Source organism: Hemiscyllium ocellatum, chromosome 38 (genome assembly GCF_020745735.1).
Source record: "Hemiscyllium ocellatum isolate sHemOce1 chromosome 38, sHemOce1.pat.X.cur, whole genome shotgun sequence".
Taxonomy (NCBI): domain Eukaryota; kingdom Metazoa; phylum Chordata; class Chondrichthyes; order Orectolobiformes; family Hemiscylliidae; genus Hemiscyllium; species Hemiscyllium ocellatum.
The window spans coordinates 30556312-30576420 of record NC_083438.1 but is presented as its reverse complement, the minus strand read 5'-3'; the positions used below and the strand labels follow the sequence as shown (position 1 = coordinate 30576420).

The following is a 20109-nucleotide window of genomic DNA, read 5'->3' as shown; positions in this document are numbered from 1 at the left end:
TTTGGACTGTGGGTCAGGTGAATTGGCCATGCTAAATTGCCTGTAGTGTTAGGTAAGGGGTAAATGTAGGGGTATGGGTGGGTTGCTCTTCGCCGGGTCAGTGTGGACTTGTTGGGCCGAAGGGCCTGTTTCCACACTGTAAGCAATCTAATCTAATTTATGTTGTTTCCCATTGAGTGTTGGATGCGAACTATTGAGCAATTATAACACAGCACTTACTGGAAACATGAAGCTGGGTTGCAGGATAATAGTTAAAACTGGGGCCATTTTCAAATTCTACTCTGAAAAGATAAGGTCCTGCATCTTCTACTTTGACATTGGTTATGACCAGAGAACAGTCTCCATCTTTGAGGTTTCCAGATAGCCGGATCCGATTGCGTAACCATGGCAACTTGTGATTGTGATCCTTGGAGGGAAATTCTATGGGAGCCCAGGGCTTCTGGTTCTCACTGTTCAACCAGACTCCATTGCGTGGTTCATTTCCTAGTCATGATGGATAATTGTAATGACAAGGAATCTGTGCACAGGAACCTTCCTGCACTGTCACCTCTCCAGGAGTATCATGTTTCCACTCCTGTGACAGTCCAGCTAGGAAGAGAAACATTCGTATTTAGCACCAAGTGGCTTGTAGATCCAGATTTACAGGTCACTCTGGATTGAGAAATGGTCAGTGCTGAGGTGGATTGGAACCAATTATTTGAAGGTTTCATTAACTTGCAGAATGGGCTTGTAATCAGTAAAATGGATTCCAAAATTATGTTTATATCGCACACTCAATGTACTAAACATCCCAAATTATTTCAAAAGACCATTGTCAGGCAAAGTACAAATGCCGAGTCATATGAAGTGATATTAAGGCAGCTGACTAAAAGCTCACTCAAAGAGTCAAAGTGGAACAAGTGGAAAGGCACGTTATGAGAGAGATTCAAACAGTCTAGAGAGAGCTGTTGATTGGTTAAAAAAATTGAGTGGACAAAAAATTGGCAAAAGGAAAATAACATGGGAAGATGGGAAGTTGTTCATTCTGGAAGGGAGAACGAAAGACCAGAGTCTTATTTGAAAGGATAAAAACCTGCAGAAAGCTGCTGAACGCAAGGTCTTGCAGAGACTTGTGCTCAAAACACAGAAGGTAATCAGGAAGGTGTAATAATGCTGCTTTTTTAACCAGGTTAAGTTGTTCTTGGGTTTTCTTTTCTAAGGCGATCCTAAAGACACAGGTTCCAGGGTATCTAGGTTTGAAGGGTTTTAGGGCCAGTTTGATTATAGCTAACAGATACTGTCTCAGGCAAAAGGTCTTCACGTTAAGAGAAAACACTTGTACAATGAAAGGGGAGTGGCCAGTTCTCCCAGCTCAGCTTTTCTCTGGTTAGGTTTGGTTTTAGCTGTCAGGCAGTGTTGTGAAGCTGCTGGAACCAATGAAGCAGGTCCTTGCTGTTCCTCCCCTTCTCTGACATCTATCCTGTGTAGAATTTTTCCTTTCGTTTGTGATTATCTGTTGGGTTTTCAGATACGTTGTTGTTCTGCATTCTGTTCTCTTTTGTCTGTGTTTCATTCGGTATTTTTACAAATAAATTCTGTTTTGTTTAAAAGTAAGTGGTTGGGCCAGCTGCATTCCTCCTGGAATATCCACTCCACACCTGCTTAAAACAACTCTCAAAGTTAGGGTCCAGGCTATTTTCTTGAAATGGCTTGCAGGGGTCTGGCCTGGTCCATAACAAAGGCTAGTGGAATATTGGCCCTTACTTCAAAGGGTTTAGAGGATAAGAGTAAGGAAGTCTTCCTGCAAATGGACAAGGTGCTGGGGAAACCGCCTGCAGAGTACTGTCAACAGTTTTGGTCCCCTTATGTAAGGAAAGATATCATTTCATTGGAGGCAGTTCAGAGAAAGTTCACTTGGATGATCCCCAGAATGGAGGATCAAAGGTTAAACAGGTTGGGACTGTTCTCAGTGAAGTTCAGAAGAAAGACAGGTGACTTGATTGAAACATGAAGGATTCTGAAGAGGGTTGATAGGGTTACTGTTGAGAAGATGTTATCCTCCATGGGGGAGTTTCGTACCAGAGGACAGTGTCGTGGATTAAAAGATTAAAATTTAAGACTGAGATGAAGAGGAGTTTCTTCTCTCGGAGGGTCAAGCGTCTTTAGAACTCTTTGCCACAGAGAGCTATTGGGGGCAAGATCCTTATGTGTATTTGAGGCTGACGTTGATAGATCTTTGATTAGTTGAGGAGTCAAGGGTTACAGGGAAAATGCAGGAAGTGGATGTGAGGAATGTCAGATCAGCCATGATCGTACTGAATGGTAGGGCAGGCACGAGGGGCTGAATGGCCTCCTCCTATTCCAATTTCTTAAGATCTTAAGGCAGGACATCAAAGGAGAGAGGCAGGGACATTGGGGGAGGGAATTCCTGACCTCCAAGTTCCAGACAACTGGAATGTCAATCCACCAACGATGGGATGCGTAAAGACAGGTATCCACTTGAAGACAGAACTCGAGACTGTCCATGGAGCGGAAGGAAGAGGGAGGTTACAAGGATGTGAAAACGGAAGAAAGATATAAAAGAGACCTGAGAAGCAACCTTTTTACACAGAGGGTGGTTTGTTTATGGAATGAACAGCCAGAGTGGGGGCTATTACAATTGCAATACTCAAATAGATGAATACAACACAATACAAACAGATGAAATCCTGAAAGCTGCAACACCAGGTTAACACAGCTATAAAACTAACAAATCTGACTTGATGGTCTGTCCTCTCCCATTGACTTGACAGTAGGATTATGAGTAATTATAATTCAGCACTTACCAGAAACTTGAAGCCAGGTTTCTGGAAGGTAGCTGTAACTGTTCACATCGTCAAATTCTACTCTGAAATAATAGGGTCCTGCATCTTCCTGTGTGATGCCCTTTATAATCAGGGAACAGTCTCCGTCTTTCAGGTCTCCAGACAGCTGGGTGCGATGGCGGAACTGTGCCAACTCACGACTGTGATCGTTGGAGTGAAAGGCTGTTGAAGATGTTCCCCTATTTTTGTTGTTAAACCAGATTCCAATTCGCAGGAGGTTTGCCAGATGTGAAGGGTAACTGTAGCGGCATGGAATCTGTGCACAGGAACCTTCCTGTGCCACCACCTCACGTGGAGTATTGGCTTCCCACTCTTGTGCCAGTCCAGCTGTGGAGAGAAATACCAGTATTTAGCACTGGATTGCCTGTGGATCCACTTGACTTGACATCCACACCTTCCGTCACTTGTACGCAGTGGCTGCAGTGTGGACCATCTACAGAACACACAACTCCCCAAGGGGTACACAGCAGATGGAGAGGAACTCTGGACACAGAGCAGACAGGTTCATCCTACATAAAACATAGAGCATAGAACAATACAGTGCAGAACAGGCCCTTCGACCCCCGATATTGCGCCGACCTGTGAACTATTCTCAGCTCATCCCCCTACACTATCCCAAAATCATCCATGTGCTTATCTAAGGATTGTTTAAATCTCCCTAATGTGGCTGAGTTAACTACATTAGCAGGGAGGGAATTCCACGCCCTTACCACTCTCTGCGTAAAGAACCTGCCTCTGACATCTGTCTTAAATCTATCATCCTTCAATTTGTAGTTATGCCTCCTCGTACACACTGACGTCATCATCCTAGGAAAAAGACTTTCACTGTCTACCCTCACTAATCCTCTGATCATCTTGTATGTCTATATCAAATCCCTTCTTAGTCTTCTTCTTGCCAATGGGAACAGACCCAAGTCTGTCAGCCTTTCCTCATAAGACCTTCCCTCCAGACCAGGCAACGTCCGAGTAAATCTCCTCTGCACCTTTTCCAATGCTTCCCAAAATATGGGGACCAGAATTGTACACAATATTCCAAGTGTGGCCGCACTAGCACTTTGTACAGTTGCAACATGATATTGTGGCTCCAGAACTCAATCCCTTTACGAATGGAACCTAACACACCGTATACCTTCTTAACAGCACTATCCATCTGGGTGGCAACTTTCAGGGATCTACATACATGGACTCCAAGATCCCTTTGCACATCTTTCCATTGACCCTGTACTCTGCCTTCTTGTTATTCTTCCCAAAGTACATCACCTCATATTTAACTGCATTGAACTCCATTTGCCATCTCTCAGCCCAATTCTGCAATTTATCAAAGTCCCCCTGCAACCTGTAACATTCTTCCACACTGTCCACTACTCCACTGACTTTAGTGTTATCTGCAAATTTACTAATCCATTCACCTATGCCTGCATCTAAGTAATTTATAAGAATGAAAAATAGCAGTGGTCCCAAAACAGATCCCACTAGTAACCGGACTCCAGGCTGAATATTTTCCATCAACCACCACTCGCTGTCTTCTTTCAGAAAGCCAGTTTCTAATCCAAGCTGCTAAATCACCCTCAATTCCATGCATCTGCATTTTCTACAACAGCCTACCATGTGGAACCTTATCAAAGGCTTTGCTGTAGTCCATTGGCAGTTCTCACAGCCCTGTTCAGTTTTCTACCCAACTCAGTACATCCAAGACACACCAATGGAGATACAATCTCTGCTGATTTACAGAGGAGCAGGATGGATGAGGAATCCTCAGAACTCACACCCTTATCACCAGCATGAGTCACTAATTAGAGATACCTTCCTGGATCTTCATTGTCAAAGCCAGTGATTCTTCAACATTTTTGTTTGAAGAATTCCTTTTCAGATGGTTTAGGCATTACAGATGCCTCGTCTCATGTATTGATACAGTTTAATATCTGTAACATGATGGTGTTATGTTGAAGACAAATTTAATTGTGGGATTCAGGAAGCAGGCAAAAACTTCTAGAACTGTTAGAGGACAAAGTTATTGACAACGATGAGACAGACCAGAAAGAGCAAGAATTACAGATAATTGTGAATCCATGGGAAAGGATACAAGACAGAGAACAGGTCCTTTGGGTCAACGCATCCATGCTGCTGTTAATGCTGCACTTGAGCCTCCCATCAGAACGCTCTATTCCCTTCTCCCTCATGTGTTTATCCAGTGTTCCCATTCAATACATCAACACGATTCACCTCAATTGTTGTCTGTGGGAGTGAGTCCCACATTCTTTCCCCCCTCTTCACTATGGGTGTGAGTCCCACAGTCTCTTCCTGACTCCCAGTTGGAGTGAGTCCCACTATCTCATCCCACTCTCTGCAGGATCGAGCCCCACATTCCCCCGACTCGCTGTTTCTCTCAAATTCCTCATTGGATTTCTTGGTGTCTGCCTTTTATTATTGGCCAAAGTTATGCTCTTTCCCACAAAATGAAATATTTTTCCCTTGGTCCACTCAATCTAAAACATTCAAAACTTGGTCAACATCTATACAGTCATCCCTCAGCCTTCTTTCTTCCAAAAGAGAAGACATCCTGATTGGCAATAATTTCCTGATGAGTAAACCCTCACATGGCTGGGATTATCTTTGTCAATCTCCTTGACACATCTCCAACCCCTCAATATCCTCTTTATAAGGTGGTGAAGGAAACTTAGTGTGGTTTCACCGACTTTCAACAGAAATTTAGCAGGACGTCCATAAGATCACCATGCGGCATGGTGGCTCAGTGGTTAGCACTGCTGCCTCACAGCGCCAGGGACCAGGGTTTGATTCCAGCCTTCAGGTGACTGCCTGTGTGGACTTTCCCTGTATCTGGGTGGGTTTCCTCTGGGTACTCCAGTTTCCTTCCACAGTCCAAAGGTGTGCAGGTTATGTGAATTGGCCACACTAAATTGTCTCATAATGTTCAGCTTAGGTGCATTCGTCAGGGGTAAATATAGGGTAGGGGAATGGGTCTGGATGGGTTACTCTTCAGAGGATTGGTGTGGACTTGTTGGGCCAAGTGGTCTATCCCTACACTGTAGGGATTTGATGATTCCATCCTATGTAGGAGAAGATACATTGGGCGGCACGGTGGCACAGTGGTTAGCACTGCTGCCTCACAGCGCCAGAGACCCGGGTTCAATTACCGCCTCAGGCGACTGACTGTGTGGAGTTTGTACGTTCTCCCTGTGTCTGCGTGGGTTTCCTCCAGGTGCTCCGGTTTCCTCCCACAGTCCAAAGATGTGCAGGTCAGGTGAATTGGCAATGCTAAATTGCCTGTAGTGTTAGGTAAGGGGTGAAATGTAGGGGGATGGGTGGATTGCGCTTCGGCGGGTCGGTGTGGACTTGTTGGTTCGAAGGGCCTGTTTCCACACTGTAAGTAATCTAATCTAATCTAAATAAAGATAGAGGCAATATGGCATATTGAATTTTCAACGAGTTTTCAGTCAGTTCATGGCTGAACTGATAATCCTCAATTCCACTTTCCTGCCTTTTCTGCACGAACTTTGATCCCCTTACTGATTAAGGAACTGTCTACCTCATCCTTGAATATACTTAATGATGACCCAGTTTCGACAACACTCTGCAGTAGAAGAGGTCTGCAGATTCGTGAATCTCAGAGAAGAAATTCCTCTTCATCTCAGACTTAAATGTGCGACGTTTTGTTCTGAGTTTGTGGCCTCCTGTTCCTCGACTCTCCCACAAACGGATATACCCTGTCTGTGCCTACTCTGTGAAGTCCCTGAACAATGTTGTGTTTTTGAATAAGGTCATCTCTCCAAAATCATGAGGAGGCTGGACTGAGGAGATCGGAAGAACTGTTCCCACTCATAAAGAGCTGAAAATGTGTTGCTGGAAGAGCATCCAAGGAACAGGAGATTCGACATTTCAGGCATAAGCCCTCATTCCTGAAGAAGGGCTTATGCCCAAACGTCGATTCTCCTGTTCCTTGGATGCAGCCTGACCTGCTGCGCTCTTCCAGCAACACATTTTCAGCTCTGATCTCCAGCATCTGCAGACCTCACTTTCTCCACTCATAAAGAAACAGGAACAAGATGGGTGGAGATGTAAAGGGATGTGCAGATGAAGCATGGGTGATGTGAGAGCGTCAATCCACTGCCAGGAAATGTGGTGGGGACAGGTTCAACTGAGGCACCAGGTAATGATGCATTTGAAGAGCTGATACTAGCATGATGGGCCGAATGGCCTCCTGCCGTGCTGTCACTCTTCTATGCTTCTGTGGTATTGAAAACTGATTCTCCTGCGGAGAGGGACTTTTCAAACTTCTGAAGTGAACTCTTCCTGATGAAGGGCTTACACCCGAACCATCGATTCTCCTGCTCCTCGGATGCTGCCTGACCTGCTGTGCTTTTCCAGCACCACACTCTCGACTCTAATCTTCAGCATCTGCAGTCCTCACTTTCGCCCATTATTAGGCTGAACCCTGACGTTCTAGGCCATGGCTTTCCTGCCAATACGTACGAACAGTTGCTCAGTGGGATTGAACCTGAATATTGCTGAAAAGGGAGAGATGGCTTTCAAAGCTTTTCATGTTACACTCAGTAGAACAGACTCAATAAAAGCAAGTTTCAAAGGTTAAATAATTTGTACAGCAAGAGAAAGTATTCCTGAATGCATGTGAATGCCTATTGACAATTGCCAAGGAGAGTAACGGGGAACAAGTTTCTGTTTAATTTGGAAAAAAAACCAAACGAAACGACTCTGATTATTTACTTCATTGGAGAGTGTGGTGCTGGAAAAGCACAGCCAATCAAGCAGCACCCGAGAAGCAGGAGAGACGACATTTCGGGCATAAACCCTTTATCAGGAATGAGGGGGTGGCCCAAGGTGGCTGAGAGATAAATGGGAGGGAGTAGGGGGGCAAGGTAGCTGGGAATGGGATAGGTAGATGAAGGTTGTGGTCTGAGAGGAGGGTGGAGCAGATAGGTGAGAAGGAAGATGGACAGATAGGACTGTTCAAGATGGTGGTGCTGAGTTGGAGGGTAAGATCTGGGATAAGGTGGGGAGGGGAAAGGAGGAAATTGGTGAAATCCACATTGATCCCAGGTGGTTGGAGGGTCCCAAGGCAGAAGATGAGGTATTCTTCCTCCAGGAGTCAGTTAGCTAGAGTTTGACGGTGGAGGGGTCCCAGGACTTGCATGACCTTAGCGGAGTGGGGGGGAGAATTAAAGCATTCAGCCACGGGGTGGTGGGGTTGCTTAGTGTGTGTGTCCCAGAGATGTTCTCTGAAATGTTTCGCAAGTTGGCATCCTGTCTCCCCAATGTAGCGGAGACCACATCAAGAGCAACGGACACAGTAGATGACGCGTGTGGAAGTACAGATAAATCTCTACCAGATGTGGAAGGATCCTTTGGGGCCATGGACAGAGGTGAGAGAGAATGTGTGGGCACGGGTTTTGCACTTCTTGCAGTGGCAAGGGAATGTGCTGGGAGTGGAGGGTGGGTTGCTAGGGGGTGTGGACCTAACAAGTGAGTCATGGAGGGAATGGTGTCTCCAGAACGCAGAGAGGGGTGGGGAGAGAAATATATCCCTGGTGGTGGGGTCTGTTTGTACGTTTCGGAAATAGCGGAGGATGATGCGCTGTCTGATCTCTAGCATCTGCAGCCCTCACTTTCTCCTATCTGATTATTTACTTGCCAACTCCAATCAGCTCTTTTTTTCTCATATACATAGTTCCCTCTGAAATTTGCCATTCTTGAGTCTGCCCCAATGAGCACAAGATGAAAAGTTTCAACGAAGTGTCTCTCTTTGACGCCGTTTAAAATGTAGGACTTTTCATTGGTCTATATTGATCTGCATTGGCCAATTTTCTGCTCAGTCTGCAAATTCATCAATGTTATCTTATAATCTCACATTTAGATAAATGCTAGATGCTGCATTTTGGGGAAGTAAATCTTAGCAGGACTTATACACTTAATGGTAAGGTCCTAGGGAGTGTTGCTGAACAGGTTCATAGCTCCTTGAAAGTAGAGTCACAGGTAGATAGGGTAGTCAAGAAGGTGTTGGGTATGCCTCCCTTTACTGGTCAGAGTATTGAGTACAGGAGTTGGGAGGTATTGTTGCAGCTGTAGAGGACATTGATTAGGCCACTTTTGGAATATTGTGTGCAATTCTGGTGTCCTTCCTATCGGAAGGATGTTGTGAAACTTGAAAGGGTTCAGAAAAGATTTACAAGGATGTTGCCAGGGTAGGAGGATTTGAGCTATAGGGAGAGATTGAATAGGCTGGGGCTGTTTTCCCCAGAGTATCAGGGGCTGAGGGGTGACCTTATAGAGGTTTATAAAACAATGGGGCATGGATAGGGTAAATAGATAAAGTCTTTTCCCTGGGGTGGGGGAGTCAAGAACTACAGGGCATAGGTTTAGGGTGAGAGGGGAAAGATATAAAAGAGATCCAAGGGGCAACTTTTTCATGCAGAGGGTGGTACGTGTATGGAATGAACTGCCAGAGGAAGTGGTGGAGGCTGGTACAATTGTAACATTTAAAAGGCATTTGGATGGGTATATGATTTGGAAAGGTTTGGAGGGTTCTGGGCCAGGTGCTAACAAGTGGGATTAAATTAGGTTAGAATATCTGGTCAGCATGGATGAGTTGGACCGAAGGGTCTGTTTTCATGCTGCACATCTCTGTTACTATGTCTCTATCTGTCTCAATACTGACTGCTGCTCCACCAAATGTTTCAAATGCGATGAAGGATTCTCTATTAATGGAATGTATACACAATCATATCCCAGTTCCAATCCAATCAGAACAATTTCACCCCATGGAGATGATTAATAGTCTCAAAGAAGGTTTCGATTTTAATTTTAAATAGCATAAGTTCCTCTATACAGTTGAGTTTCCTCTTCTCCGAAATTACAACTGACCATGAACAGAAAAGTGCCGATCTGGGGAACATCTAATGGTGCTGAGCAACACAGTTTCTCAGTGTTCATCAACTGTCATCGGGGCATTTACACATTTGTGAAAGAGAGAGAAGGTTGTATAAGTCAAGATCCCAAATAATAGGATTTCTGAGGAAGATTCATATTGGATATGAAATGTAAACTCTGTATCACTCTCCACAGAGAGGAGTGGATCTGTTCAGTTTCTCCAATACTTTCTGCTTAAACGTCCTAAGAATTATGAGCAGGATAGCCATTGGCCCCTCCAACCTGAACCACTAAGCAATAAGTTGTGAACTGAACTCCACTTTCCTGCTTGCCCTGTCTAACACCTTTACTTCCTTGCAAATCAAAGATCTCCATCTCTCAGCATTGAATATATGGAATGACCCATCTGCCATGACTCTCAGTTGAGGAGATTGCCAAAAACTGAAAGTGTTTCCTCGTTTCAGTCTTAAATGGCAGGTCCACCCCCTGCAGTACTCAAGCTCAGTAGCAGCAGTGTGTGCTGTCGGCAAGATACACTGAAGAAATTCACCAGCGATCCTCAGACAGTGCCTTCCAGACCCACAACTATCTCTATCTAAAAGGACAAGGGCAGCAGATACAAGGAAACACTACCAACTGCAAGCTTCCCTCCATGCCACTCAGACCCAAGCCATTTCGTATTCACTCTCTGTTGTTTCTCCCTCCTTCTCTCTCTTGCAGCCATCGAATGAATCTACTGAGGGTTCCATGTATGCAGAGAGTAGTGCATAAATGGAATGAACTGCCAGAGAAAGTGTTTGAGGCAGACACAATAGCAACATTTAAAAACATTTGGATAGATACATGGATGGGAAGGGTTTAAAGGGAGAGGAACCAAATGTGGCAATTAGAACAAGCTGAGTTAGCATGAACCAGTTTGGGCTGAAGGGCCTGTTTCCATGCCGTAATGTTCTATGACTCCTTGGAAGTCATTGCTCTCAATTTGATGGCTATTAGGATTCACTTTGGATCCTCGTTGTCCAAGGAATCTCTTTAGATCCTCATTGTCCAAGAATCGCTTTGGATCCTCATTGTCCGAGGAATCTCTTTAGATCCTCATTGTTCAAGAATCTCTTTGGATCCTTATTGCCTAAGGGATTTCTCTGAGTCTCCATTGTCTGAGGAGTGTATTTGGAACTCTGTTGTCTTAGGGATCTATTTGAATCCCCATTATCTGGGGATACTCTTTGCATCATTATTGTTTCCAGGATCTCTTTGGATATCCTTTATCTGTGGGATTTCTTTTGGTTATCAATGACTACGCACTGCCTTTGGATGCTCAGTGTTGAAGGGATTACATCTGTTCCAAACCTCACATTGCTGTAGTGTTGATTCTGATGCAGAATTGGAGACTGACTTGTCTCCAGGCTCAGCACTGACCCTACTGCAGCAGATACTATGAAACACTCTGGCCTGAGCTCTGCATGTGGCAAAGTTGTCTCTCTAATTGATGCAAGGCTTTTACAGATGATCTCATAGTCTTTGTGCTTCAAACGGAACTGGGCCACGTGCAGAAGGCCGATACCAGAAGCCAATTGTTTCCTGTCCATCTGGAACAACTATGACTTCAGCAGGAAAGTGAGCCGTTGTTGGTAAGGAGCTTAAATCATTGCATTGCAGAATTATACAGCACAGATAGAGACTATTCCATCCACTGTTCCCGGGTCAGCCCACTTAAATTAGTCCCCAAGATCTACTCTTTCTCCCACAGCCTTGAAAGTGTTTCCCTTGCCAATATCCCTTCCATTCCTGCTTTTCAAACTTCCTCTGCAATCTGATCCCATTGTCCTCTCAGTCGGTGACTAAACCATTTCCTCTGCAGCTGCAGAGTCTGTGAAATTTACACAGAGCAGAGGTCATCAGGATAACTCGTATCTTGTCTATCCCAGGAGCTGCTGCAGGACGTTGGGACTAAAATCAGTAACAGGCACAAAAGTCGACCCGTGGCTATCAAAGACCTGGCATCAAAACCCACATCACCCTTCAGTTTTTATCCGCGCTTCTCAAATGTCCTTCTCATCCCACACGCTCTGACCTACATTAATGCCTTGGGTGTCAGTATCTCAGTTTTATGATTCTCGCCTTCTATTGCCAAATCCTCCACTCTCCTTTGTAACCTCAACCAACCCTTAGTCCGTCTGAGATCTTTCTCCCCCTCCAATGCTGCTATCAGACTGGGAGCCAGGGCATATCAGTGAGCACAATGGTGATGGGTGAACCTACCATAGTATGGGCTTGTACTCTGGCTCACTGCTGAATTGGTTCCCCAACCAAAACTCAATAAGAATGGTCTTCTACAAACCTCTGAAGCATACATCTGTCCGAGCTGACGAGGGCATTACCTTGAAGAAGCAACAGCAAGATGTAAGATTTCCCAATCATTGTCCGCTCCCAGGTATTTTATCAGCTTCTGAAATAGAAAGATGTTATTCAGATTTCACCGCTTTTTCCACAGCTCCTGAGGGATCGGAACTGCTTTCAGACAATGCCCTCACAGGCATGAGCTGGATGCCCAGGTGTTATTTGCAAGTAGAACTGGTGCGAAACAGAGTCACTGGAATCTGTTTTTAAAATTACGTCCGCAAGAAATAGGAACAGGCGTAGGCTATTTGCCTCCTCGAGCCTGTTTCATCATTCAATTAGCTCATGATTGATCCAACATTTCTCATGTTCCCCTTCCTGTGTCTTGTCTGTCACCCTTGATTCCTCTAATGATCAAGAATTATGGGCGGTACGGTGGCACAGTGGTTAGCACTGCTGCCTCACAGCGCCTGAGACCCGGGTTCAATTCCCGACTCAGGCGACAGACTGTGTGGAGTTTGCACGTTCTCCCCATGTCTGCGTGGGTTTCCTCCGGGTGCTCCAGTTTCCTCCCACAGTCACAAAGATGTGCGGGTCAGGTGAATTAGCCATGCTAAATTGCCCGTAGTGTTAGGTAAGGGGTAAATGTAGGGGTATGGGTGGGTTGCGCTTCGGCGGGTCGGTGTGGACTTGTTGGGCCGAAGGGCCTGTTTCCACACTGTAAGTAATCTAATCTATTTCAGCCTTTGATGTATACAATGACCCTGCCCCCACATCCCCCAAAGACTCACAGCCTGCTGACAGAAGAAATTCCTCCTTATCGGAATTTGATTTTGTGCCCTTTTATCCTGAGCCTGTGCCCTCTGGTCCTGGACTCTCCCATGAGGGTAAACATCCACTCAGAATTTACCCTGTCAAACCCCTTAAGACGCCTGTATGATTCAATCAGATCACCTCTCATTCTTCGCCAATTCCAATGAGTAAAATCCCAACCTGTTTAGTCTTTGCTCATAAGACAGTCCCTCCACACCTGGAATCATCCTGGTGAATCTTCTCTGAGCTGCCTTCAATGAAATGATACCTTTAACAATTGGCAACACCAACAAAGGTTGATAGTGATCATTGAAATTAATTCTGACTGTTCTGTTACTTACGGGTACAAAATGAGTATAGTAGATGTCTGTGTTGAGTCGGTCGCCCGAGATAGAAATGGAAAGGTCTAGGAAGGGTTATAGTAGATGTCTGTGTCCACCCTGCCCCCTGTAAAAACTCCATCCCATATTCCCAATTCCTTCGTCTCCGCCGCATCTGCTCCCAGGAGGACCAGTTCCAACACCACACAGCCCAGATGGCCTCCTTCTTCAAGGATTCCCCCCAGACGTGATCGACGATGCCCTCCACCGCATCTCCTCCACTTCCCGCTCCTCCGCCCTTGAGCCCCGCTCCTCCAACCGCCACCAAGACAGAACCCCACTGGTTCTCACCTACCATCCCACCAACCTCCGTATACAACGTATCATCCGCCGTCATTTCCGCCACCTCCAAACGGACCCCACCACCAGGGATATATTTCCCTCCCCTCCCCTATCAGTGTTCCGCAAAGACCACTCCCTTCGTGACTCCCTCGTCAGGTCACACCCCCCACCAACCCAACCTCCACTCCCGGCACCTTCCCCTGCAACCGCAGGAAATGTAAAACTTGCACCCACACCTCCTCCCTCACTTCCCTCCAAGGCCCCAAGGGATCCTTCCATATCCGCCACAAGTTCACCTGTACCTCCACACACACATCATCTATTGCATCCGCTGCACCCGATGTGGCCTCCACTATATTGGGGAGACGGGCCGCTTACTTGCGGAACACTTCAGAGAACACCTCAGGGACGCCCGGACCAACCAACCCAACCACCCCGTGGCTCAACACTTTAACTCTCCCTCCCACTCCACCGAGGACATGCAGGTCCTTGGACTCCTCCACCGGCAGAACATAACAACATGACAGCTGGAGGAGGAACGCCTCATCTTCCGCCTGGGAACCCTCCAACCACAAAGAATGAACTCAGATTTCTCCAGTTTCCTCATTTCCCCTCCCCCCACCTTGTCTCAGTCGGTTCCCTCAACTCAGCACCGCCCTCCTAACCTGCAATCTTCTTCCTGACCTCTCCGCCCCCACCCCACTCCGGCCTATCACCCTCACCTTGACCTCCTTCCACCTATCACATCTCCATCGCCCCTCCCCCAAGTCCCTCCTCCCTACCTTTTATCTTAGCCTGCTTGGCACACTCTCCTCATTCCTGATGAAGGGCTTATGCCTGAAACGTCGAATTTCCTATTCCTTGGATGCTGCTTAACCTGCTGTGCTTTAAGCAGCAACACATTTTCAGCTGTTCTGTTACTTACCCAGGACCTGCCTGACAGTTCGCCCAGGGACCAAGTGCCGAGATGCTCTGTTCGGGCGGAATGGCATATTCCTGCGCTGTTCCATCTGCGTTTTTAATTAGAAAGAGCTGACACACTGAGTCAAAATGAGGAAGTAAGACGCCAGTGATAAATTCCCTGATAGTCTGCAGTATAAGCAAACTTGAATTGAACTCCAAACTGGACAGTTGTTCACATGTAGTATCTAACCTGGTCTCAAGGTGGAACGTAGCACAGTCGTGGAAGTTCAATTGCTACGCTCCCCAGTCTGATTACCATGATCCAGGTTGATCATGCATTAACAATGAGAAGAATAAATAACAGAAATGCAAAATAATAAAATCCTGCTACAATGTTATACCTGTTGAAGAACAGTTCATTACAGTCATCATGATGAATACATGGCTAAAGAAAGGTGATGAAACGACTTTGAAAGATAACAAGAAAGGAGATAATTAGCCAGTTGGATGTTTTTCCGGAGAGACCCAGTAAATAAAAAGTAAACAATGTATGTAAAAATAGTGTTTAAACATAGATGGCTACGCACAGTTCTGTTGACCTTATGTGAAGGTTATAGAAGTGGTGGAGAGGACACAGAGTTAAAAGCACCATGAGGTTATATCTTTCACTTTTGCAATGTATAGAGGAGTGCAGAGTAAATAAAGGTTTGCGAAATTATAACAGGTTTTGATAAAGGCGGTTCTCATTTTCCACTTCCAGAAAGTGACCAACCTGTGAGAACTTCAAAGTTCAAGATTAACCAACACGGCAAATTGGAATTTCAGGTGAAATGGAGCAGAGAGAAGCTGAGGTTGGTTGAGGTGATTGTTGTCCATGTATCTGAGAGAAGCTGGACAAACACAGGATGGGAGAAAATGTAGAAGAGTAGTCGGTTGTTTTGGGAGTATCATGAACAGTCAATGATGGACTGGAATGTAATTTCTTGTATTTTCTGTAATGTTCCCTGTTAAGTGCCAACAACATTATTATATTCACCTCAGCTCCCTTACTCTCTGACCAGAAACATCTTGAAATCTGGTTATGAGACTTATTTCAACTTTATAATGAATGTACATAGATATTTAACTCCATTTACTATTTCCTCTCGGATCTTACTTTGAGTGACAGAGTTAATAAACATGTTTGTGCAGGAACTGAGAAGTTTTAACCTGTCCCTCTGCATTACCAGCCATATTTACTGGGTCACCCTAATCTGTGAAAACAATTGAGTTGGTGATACTGAAATACATCACCAAAATCAGTTCTGTCAGCCACGAAAAGATAAAGTTCCCTGACAGACAGAAAAATCAAATCATTGATTTCCTCCAACTCTCCATCTCTGGATCTTCATGTTTCTCAGCCTTGCCTTGACCACTGAGCTTCCTCCTGGCTTCACTGGTTATTAAAACATGTCTGATCGTCAGCACATTAAGCACTAAAATCAGACAGAAAGCCAGCAGTGGGGTTGAAATACCGTGGAACCAGAAGAACGCCAGCCACCCAGGAAGAGTGAAACATTCTGGACTTTGTACACAACCAACAGGTATGTATAATTCATAGCATTCAGCAGTAAAGTAATGTGGAACGTTAGTCACTAAACTCAACATATACACACGGTTCCTATCACCATCCTTACAGTTGTGATGGTGGAGCATTTAGGTTTGAACTGCTGGGAACAATTTGAAACAAAACGATGAAAAGTGAAAGTGACTGTTAACCAGACAGAACAGACTAGGGTTACATATATCATCACTTCCTGAAGGATGCAAGAGACAATGTGGGGCATGAAGGCGTACAATGCACCAAAAATGAACAACATTACTACGCTGAAGAAGATGACTAGGAGATCTGCTGCTGCCATGGTGATGAGATAGCTGGTGGTATATTTAATGAGCCCACATCTTCAGGTAAGAATGATAAGTGTCAATGAATTACATTGAACAAATAAACATAAAAGATGCTGCATTTCTCTCCAGGCAAACTACAGCAGCTTGCCGATATAACAGGTTCAAGGCTAGCTTCATTTAAAGCATGAGGTGATGGATTATCACAGGGTTGTGGTCTACTTCCCAACTGTTGCTTTTCATAGTTCTCTCCGTGCGAGCTCCTGTGTAAAGGTGGGAGCTTTCCTTGATTCCCAGTCACTAACAACAGCAATGGGCATTGGCAGCTTCAAGTATTCCCTGAGCCTTGTTAGTCTGTGTGAAGCTACAGCTGCAAATGTGTTGCTGGTTAAAGCACAGCAGGCCAGGCAGCATCTCAGGAATAGAGAATTCGACGTTTCGAGCCCACACCTCCACACTCACTTCCCTCCAAGGCCCCAAGGGATCCTTCCATATCCGCCACAAGTTCACCTGTACCTCCACACACATCATCTATTGCATCCGCTGCACCCGATGTGGCCTCCTCTATATTGGTGAGACAGGCCGCTTACTTGCGGAACACTTCAGAGAACACCTCCGGGCCGCCCGAACCAACCAACCCAATCACCCCGTGGCTCAACACTTTAACTCTCCCTCCCACTCCACTGAGGACATGCAGGTCCTTGGACTCATTCACTGGCAGAACATAACACGACGGCTGGAGGAGGAGCGCCTCATCTTCCGCCTGGGAACCCTCCAACCACAAGGGATGAACTCAGATTTCTCCAGTTTCCTCATTTCCCCTCCTCCCACCTTGTCTCAGTCGGTTCCCTCAACTCAGCACCGCCCCCCTAACCTGCAATCCTCTTCCTGACCTCTTCGCCCCCACCCCACTCCGGCCTATCACCCTCACCTTGACCTCCTTCCACCTATCCCACCTCCATCGCCCCTCCCCCTAGTCCCTCCTCCCTACCTTTTATCTTAGCCTGCTTGGCTCTCTCTCTTATTCCTGATGAAGGGCTTATGCTCGAAACGTCGAATTCTCTATTCCTGAGATGCTGCCTGGCCTGCTGTGCTTTAACCAGCAACACATTTGCAGCTGTGATCTCCAGCATCTGCAGACCTCATTTTTTACTGTGTGAAGCTACAGCCCAGCATTAATCAGTACAACCAAGCCAAACCTAACCAGGACAGAAAAAGCAGAAACTGCAGGCAAGTTGCACTTTATTTGGGGTCAAGACTGGTAAGTGTTACAACCAAAAAAGGAAACCACAGTTGCATTTCTAACTAAAAACCAAATGAACGGTGAATGCTGTAAATCAGAAATTGCTGGAAAAGCAGATCTCGCAGCATCTGTGAAGAGAAATCAGAGTTAACATTTCAGGTCAAGTGACCCTTCCTCAAAACACTTCTAACTAAATGGTTGCAGTTTAAACATATTGGATACATCTCTGTTTTATGAAATCCTATTACAGTGTCAACTTCATTTCCAGTTCTGGTCTCCAAATTTGAGGAAAGACATTCTGGCTATTGAGGGAGTGCGGCGTAGGTTCACGAGGTCAATTCCTGGAATGGCGGGATTACCTTACACTGAAAGACTGAAGCGACTGGGCTTGTATACCCTTGAGTTTAGAAGACTGAGAGGGGATCTGATTGAAACATATAAGATTATGAAAGGATTGGACACTCTGGCAGCAGGAAACATGTTTCCGTTGATGGGTGAGTGCCGAACCAGAGGACACAGCTTAAAAATACGGGGTAGACCATTTAGGACAGAGATGAGGAGAAACTTCTTCACCCAGAGAGTGGTGGCTGTGTGAAAATGCTGTGCCCCAGAGGGCAGTGGAGGCCCCGTCTCTGGATTCATTTAAGAAAGAGTTGGATAGAGCTCTCAAAGATAGTGGAATCAAGGGTTATGGAGATAAGGCAGGAAGAGGATACTAATTAGGAATGATCAAGCCATGATCATATTGAATGGCAGTGAAGGCTCGAAGGGCTGAATGGCCTACTCCTGCACCTATTATCCAATATCTGACTCATTTTGATTCCTAAACTGATTCATATTTCATACCATGGTGTTGCTGGGAGCCAGGGTAAGCAGAATGTGTTGGGGGGGGGGGGTGTCAGTGAAGCAAAAGAAACAATCAATTTCTTCATGAATAAGCTCAAATTTCCAGAGTGTTAGAAATATATTGGTTTTCTTAAGCCCATAAAGAGCCGCAGTCCAACACATCCACTTTATTAAAATGGTTGAGAACATCTTTGTAACTGTGGCAATTGAATAACCATTAGACCGCAGAGTTTAATTATCCAGATTATCCCTGCAGTAAAAATCATGTACCTGATTCCCTTGTTTAAAAAAAACATATTTTTTGGTGGCATGGTTGTTCATTTCATTTAAAAGCATAACTTTCCACTCTGCATCCCAGACCATTTCTCCTCTAGTAGTTGGAGGTCTGTACCAGCAAGACAGACAGTCCTCTCTGAACACTCAGTGTTACAATCCCAGCTAAAACTGAAATACTAATGGGATCAAAATGCAAGCTGTGCCAAGAAATTAAATTACTATAGCTGCAAATAAACAGTGACAAATAGCTGGTGAAAATATCTTGCACCGATTTCCAATCACTATATTATTAACCTTAAAAACCAATGCAGACAAGATTAATCACATAGAAGACTCACCAACAATCCCAACAGGTGCAATGATGCACTCAAATATATATCAAGTGTAAAACAGGGCTATTACCCTGTCATTGACTGACATTGCAATTTTCTGCAAAGGTTGATCCTTGATGGAAGTAAAGGCTCCATACTGACTGCTGCCTGTTCTGAATCAGCATGTATATGTACCTCATGAAGTCACATTTGTTTTCATGAAGATTCCCCAACGCAATTGCAGAGATTTGTAATCAAGCTGTTCAGAGGTGGTATGACACACCCCTACAGCAGGTAGGAGCTGAACCCAGGCAGCCTGGTTCAGAGGTGGGGGCACTCCCACTATGTCACAGGAGCCCTCACAACCCATTTCTACATTTACACTCACACACATGTTATACAATTATTTAAAGCTGGTCATGAAAGGGAGGGAAGCATTTGAAGAATTCATTAGAATGAACAGTTGATGGGAGAGACCTGGCTTTACTGGTTGATCCTCATTTTCAAGAAGTTAGTAACATGCATACAGAGACTGCACAAATACTTCTTTTGGTAAGGTCAGATCTGGGAACATCTATATAGTGATCTTGTCCACATGAACTAACTCCCAGGTTGCAGGAAATTCAAAAGCTGAGATTGACAACAAAAAGGAATGATGTTAAAGCTGCCACGTACCCAAGAAGAAATTGGATACTTGGGGATGTCAGATAATATTAAAAAGGAGAGAAAAAAAACACAGAATTGATACAGTAATGATACATTTCAGCAGGAATAAGGCAGTTACTTATTGGAGGTCGTTCATCACCATGAATTTCCACCTGAGTTTTGTCCTTTGAGAAAATATCTTCAACTGCTTCAACAATGACCTTTCTTCCAAGATAATGTCAGTAGTACGGATACCCAATGATGATTGTGCAATATTCAGCACCATTCATAACTCCTCAGATATGGAAGCAGTCTGTATTCAAATGCAGCAAGACCTGCACAATACCCAGATTTGCGCTGCCAAGTGGCAGGTTTGCATCACATAAGTGCCCAGCAGTAACCATCTCCAATAGAAGAGAATCTAGCCATCATCCCTTGAC

The 20109-nt window shown here is 45.1% G+C and overlaps 1 protein-coding gene across 1 annotated transcript in view; it reads right to left on the bottom strand.

The window, feature by feature from the left end:
- The window catches only part of LOC132833913 (sialic acid-binding Ig-like lectin 10), a 57193-nt gene extending 42624 nt beyond the window's left edge, over window positions 1-14569 (bottom strand). The window contains exons 1-3 of the mRNA XM_060852573.1: window positions 14487-14569; window positions 12128-12195; window positions 2805-3170 (exon numbers count right to left, since the gene is read on the bottom strand). Coding sequence (XP_060708556.1) covers window positions 2805-3170; window positions 12128-12167 — 406 coding nt within the window. The 5' untranslated portion in view covers window positions 12168-12195; window positions 14487-14569. The remainder of the gene's footprint in view (window positions 1-2804; window positions 3171-12127; window positions 12196-14486) is intronic.
- Window positions 14570-20109: the final 5540 nt, after the last annotated feature.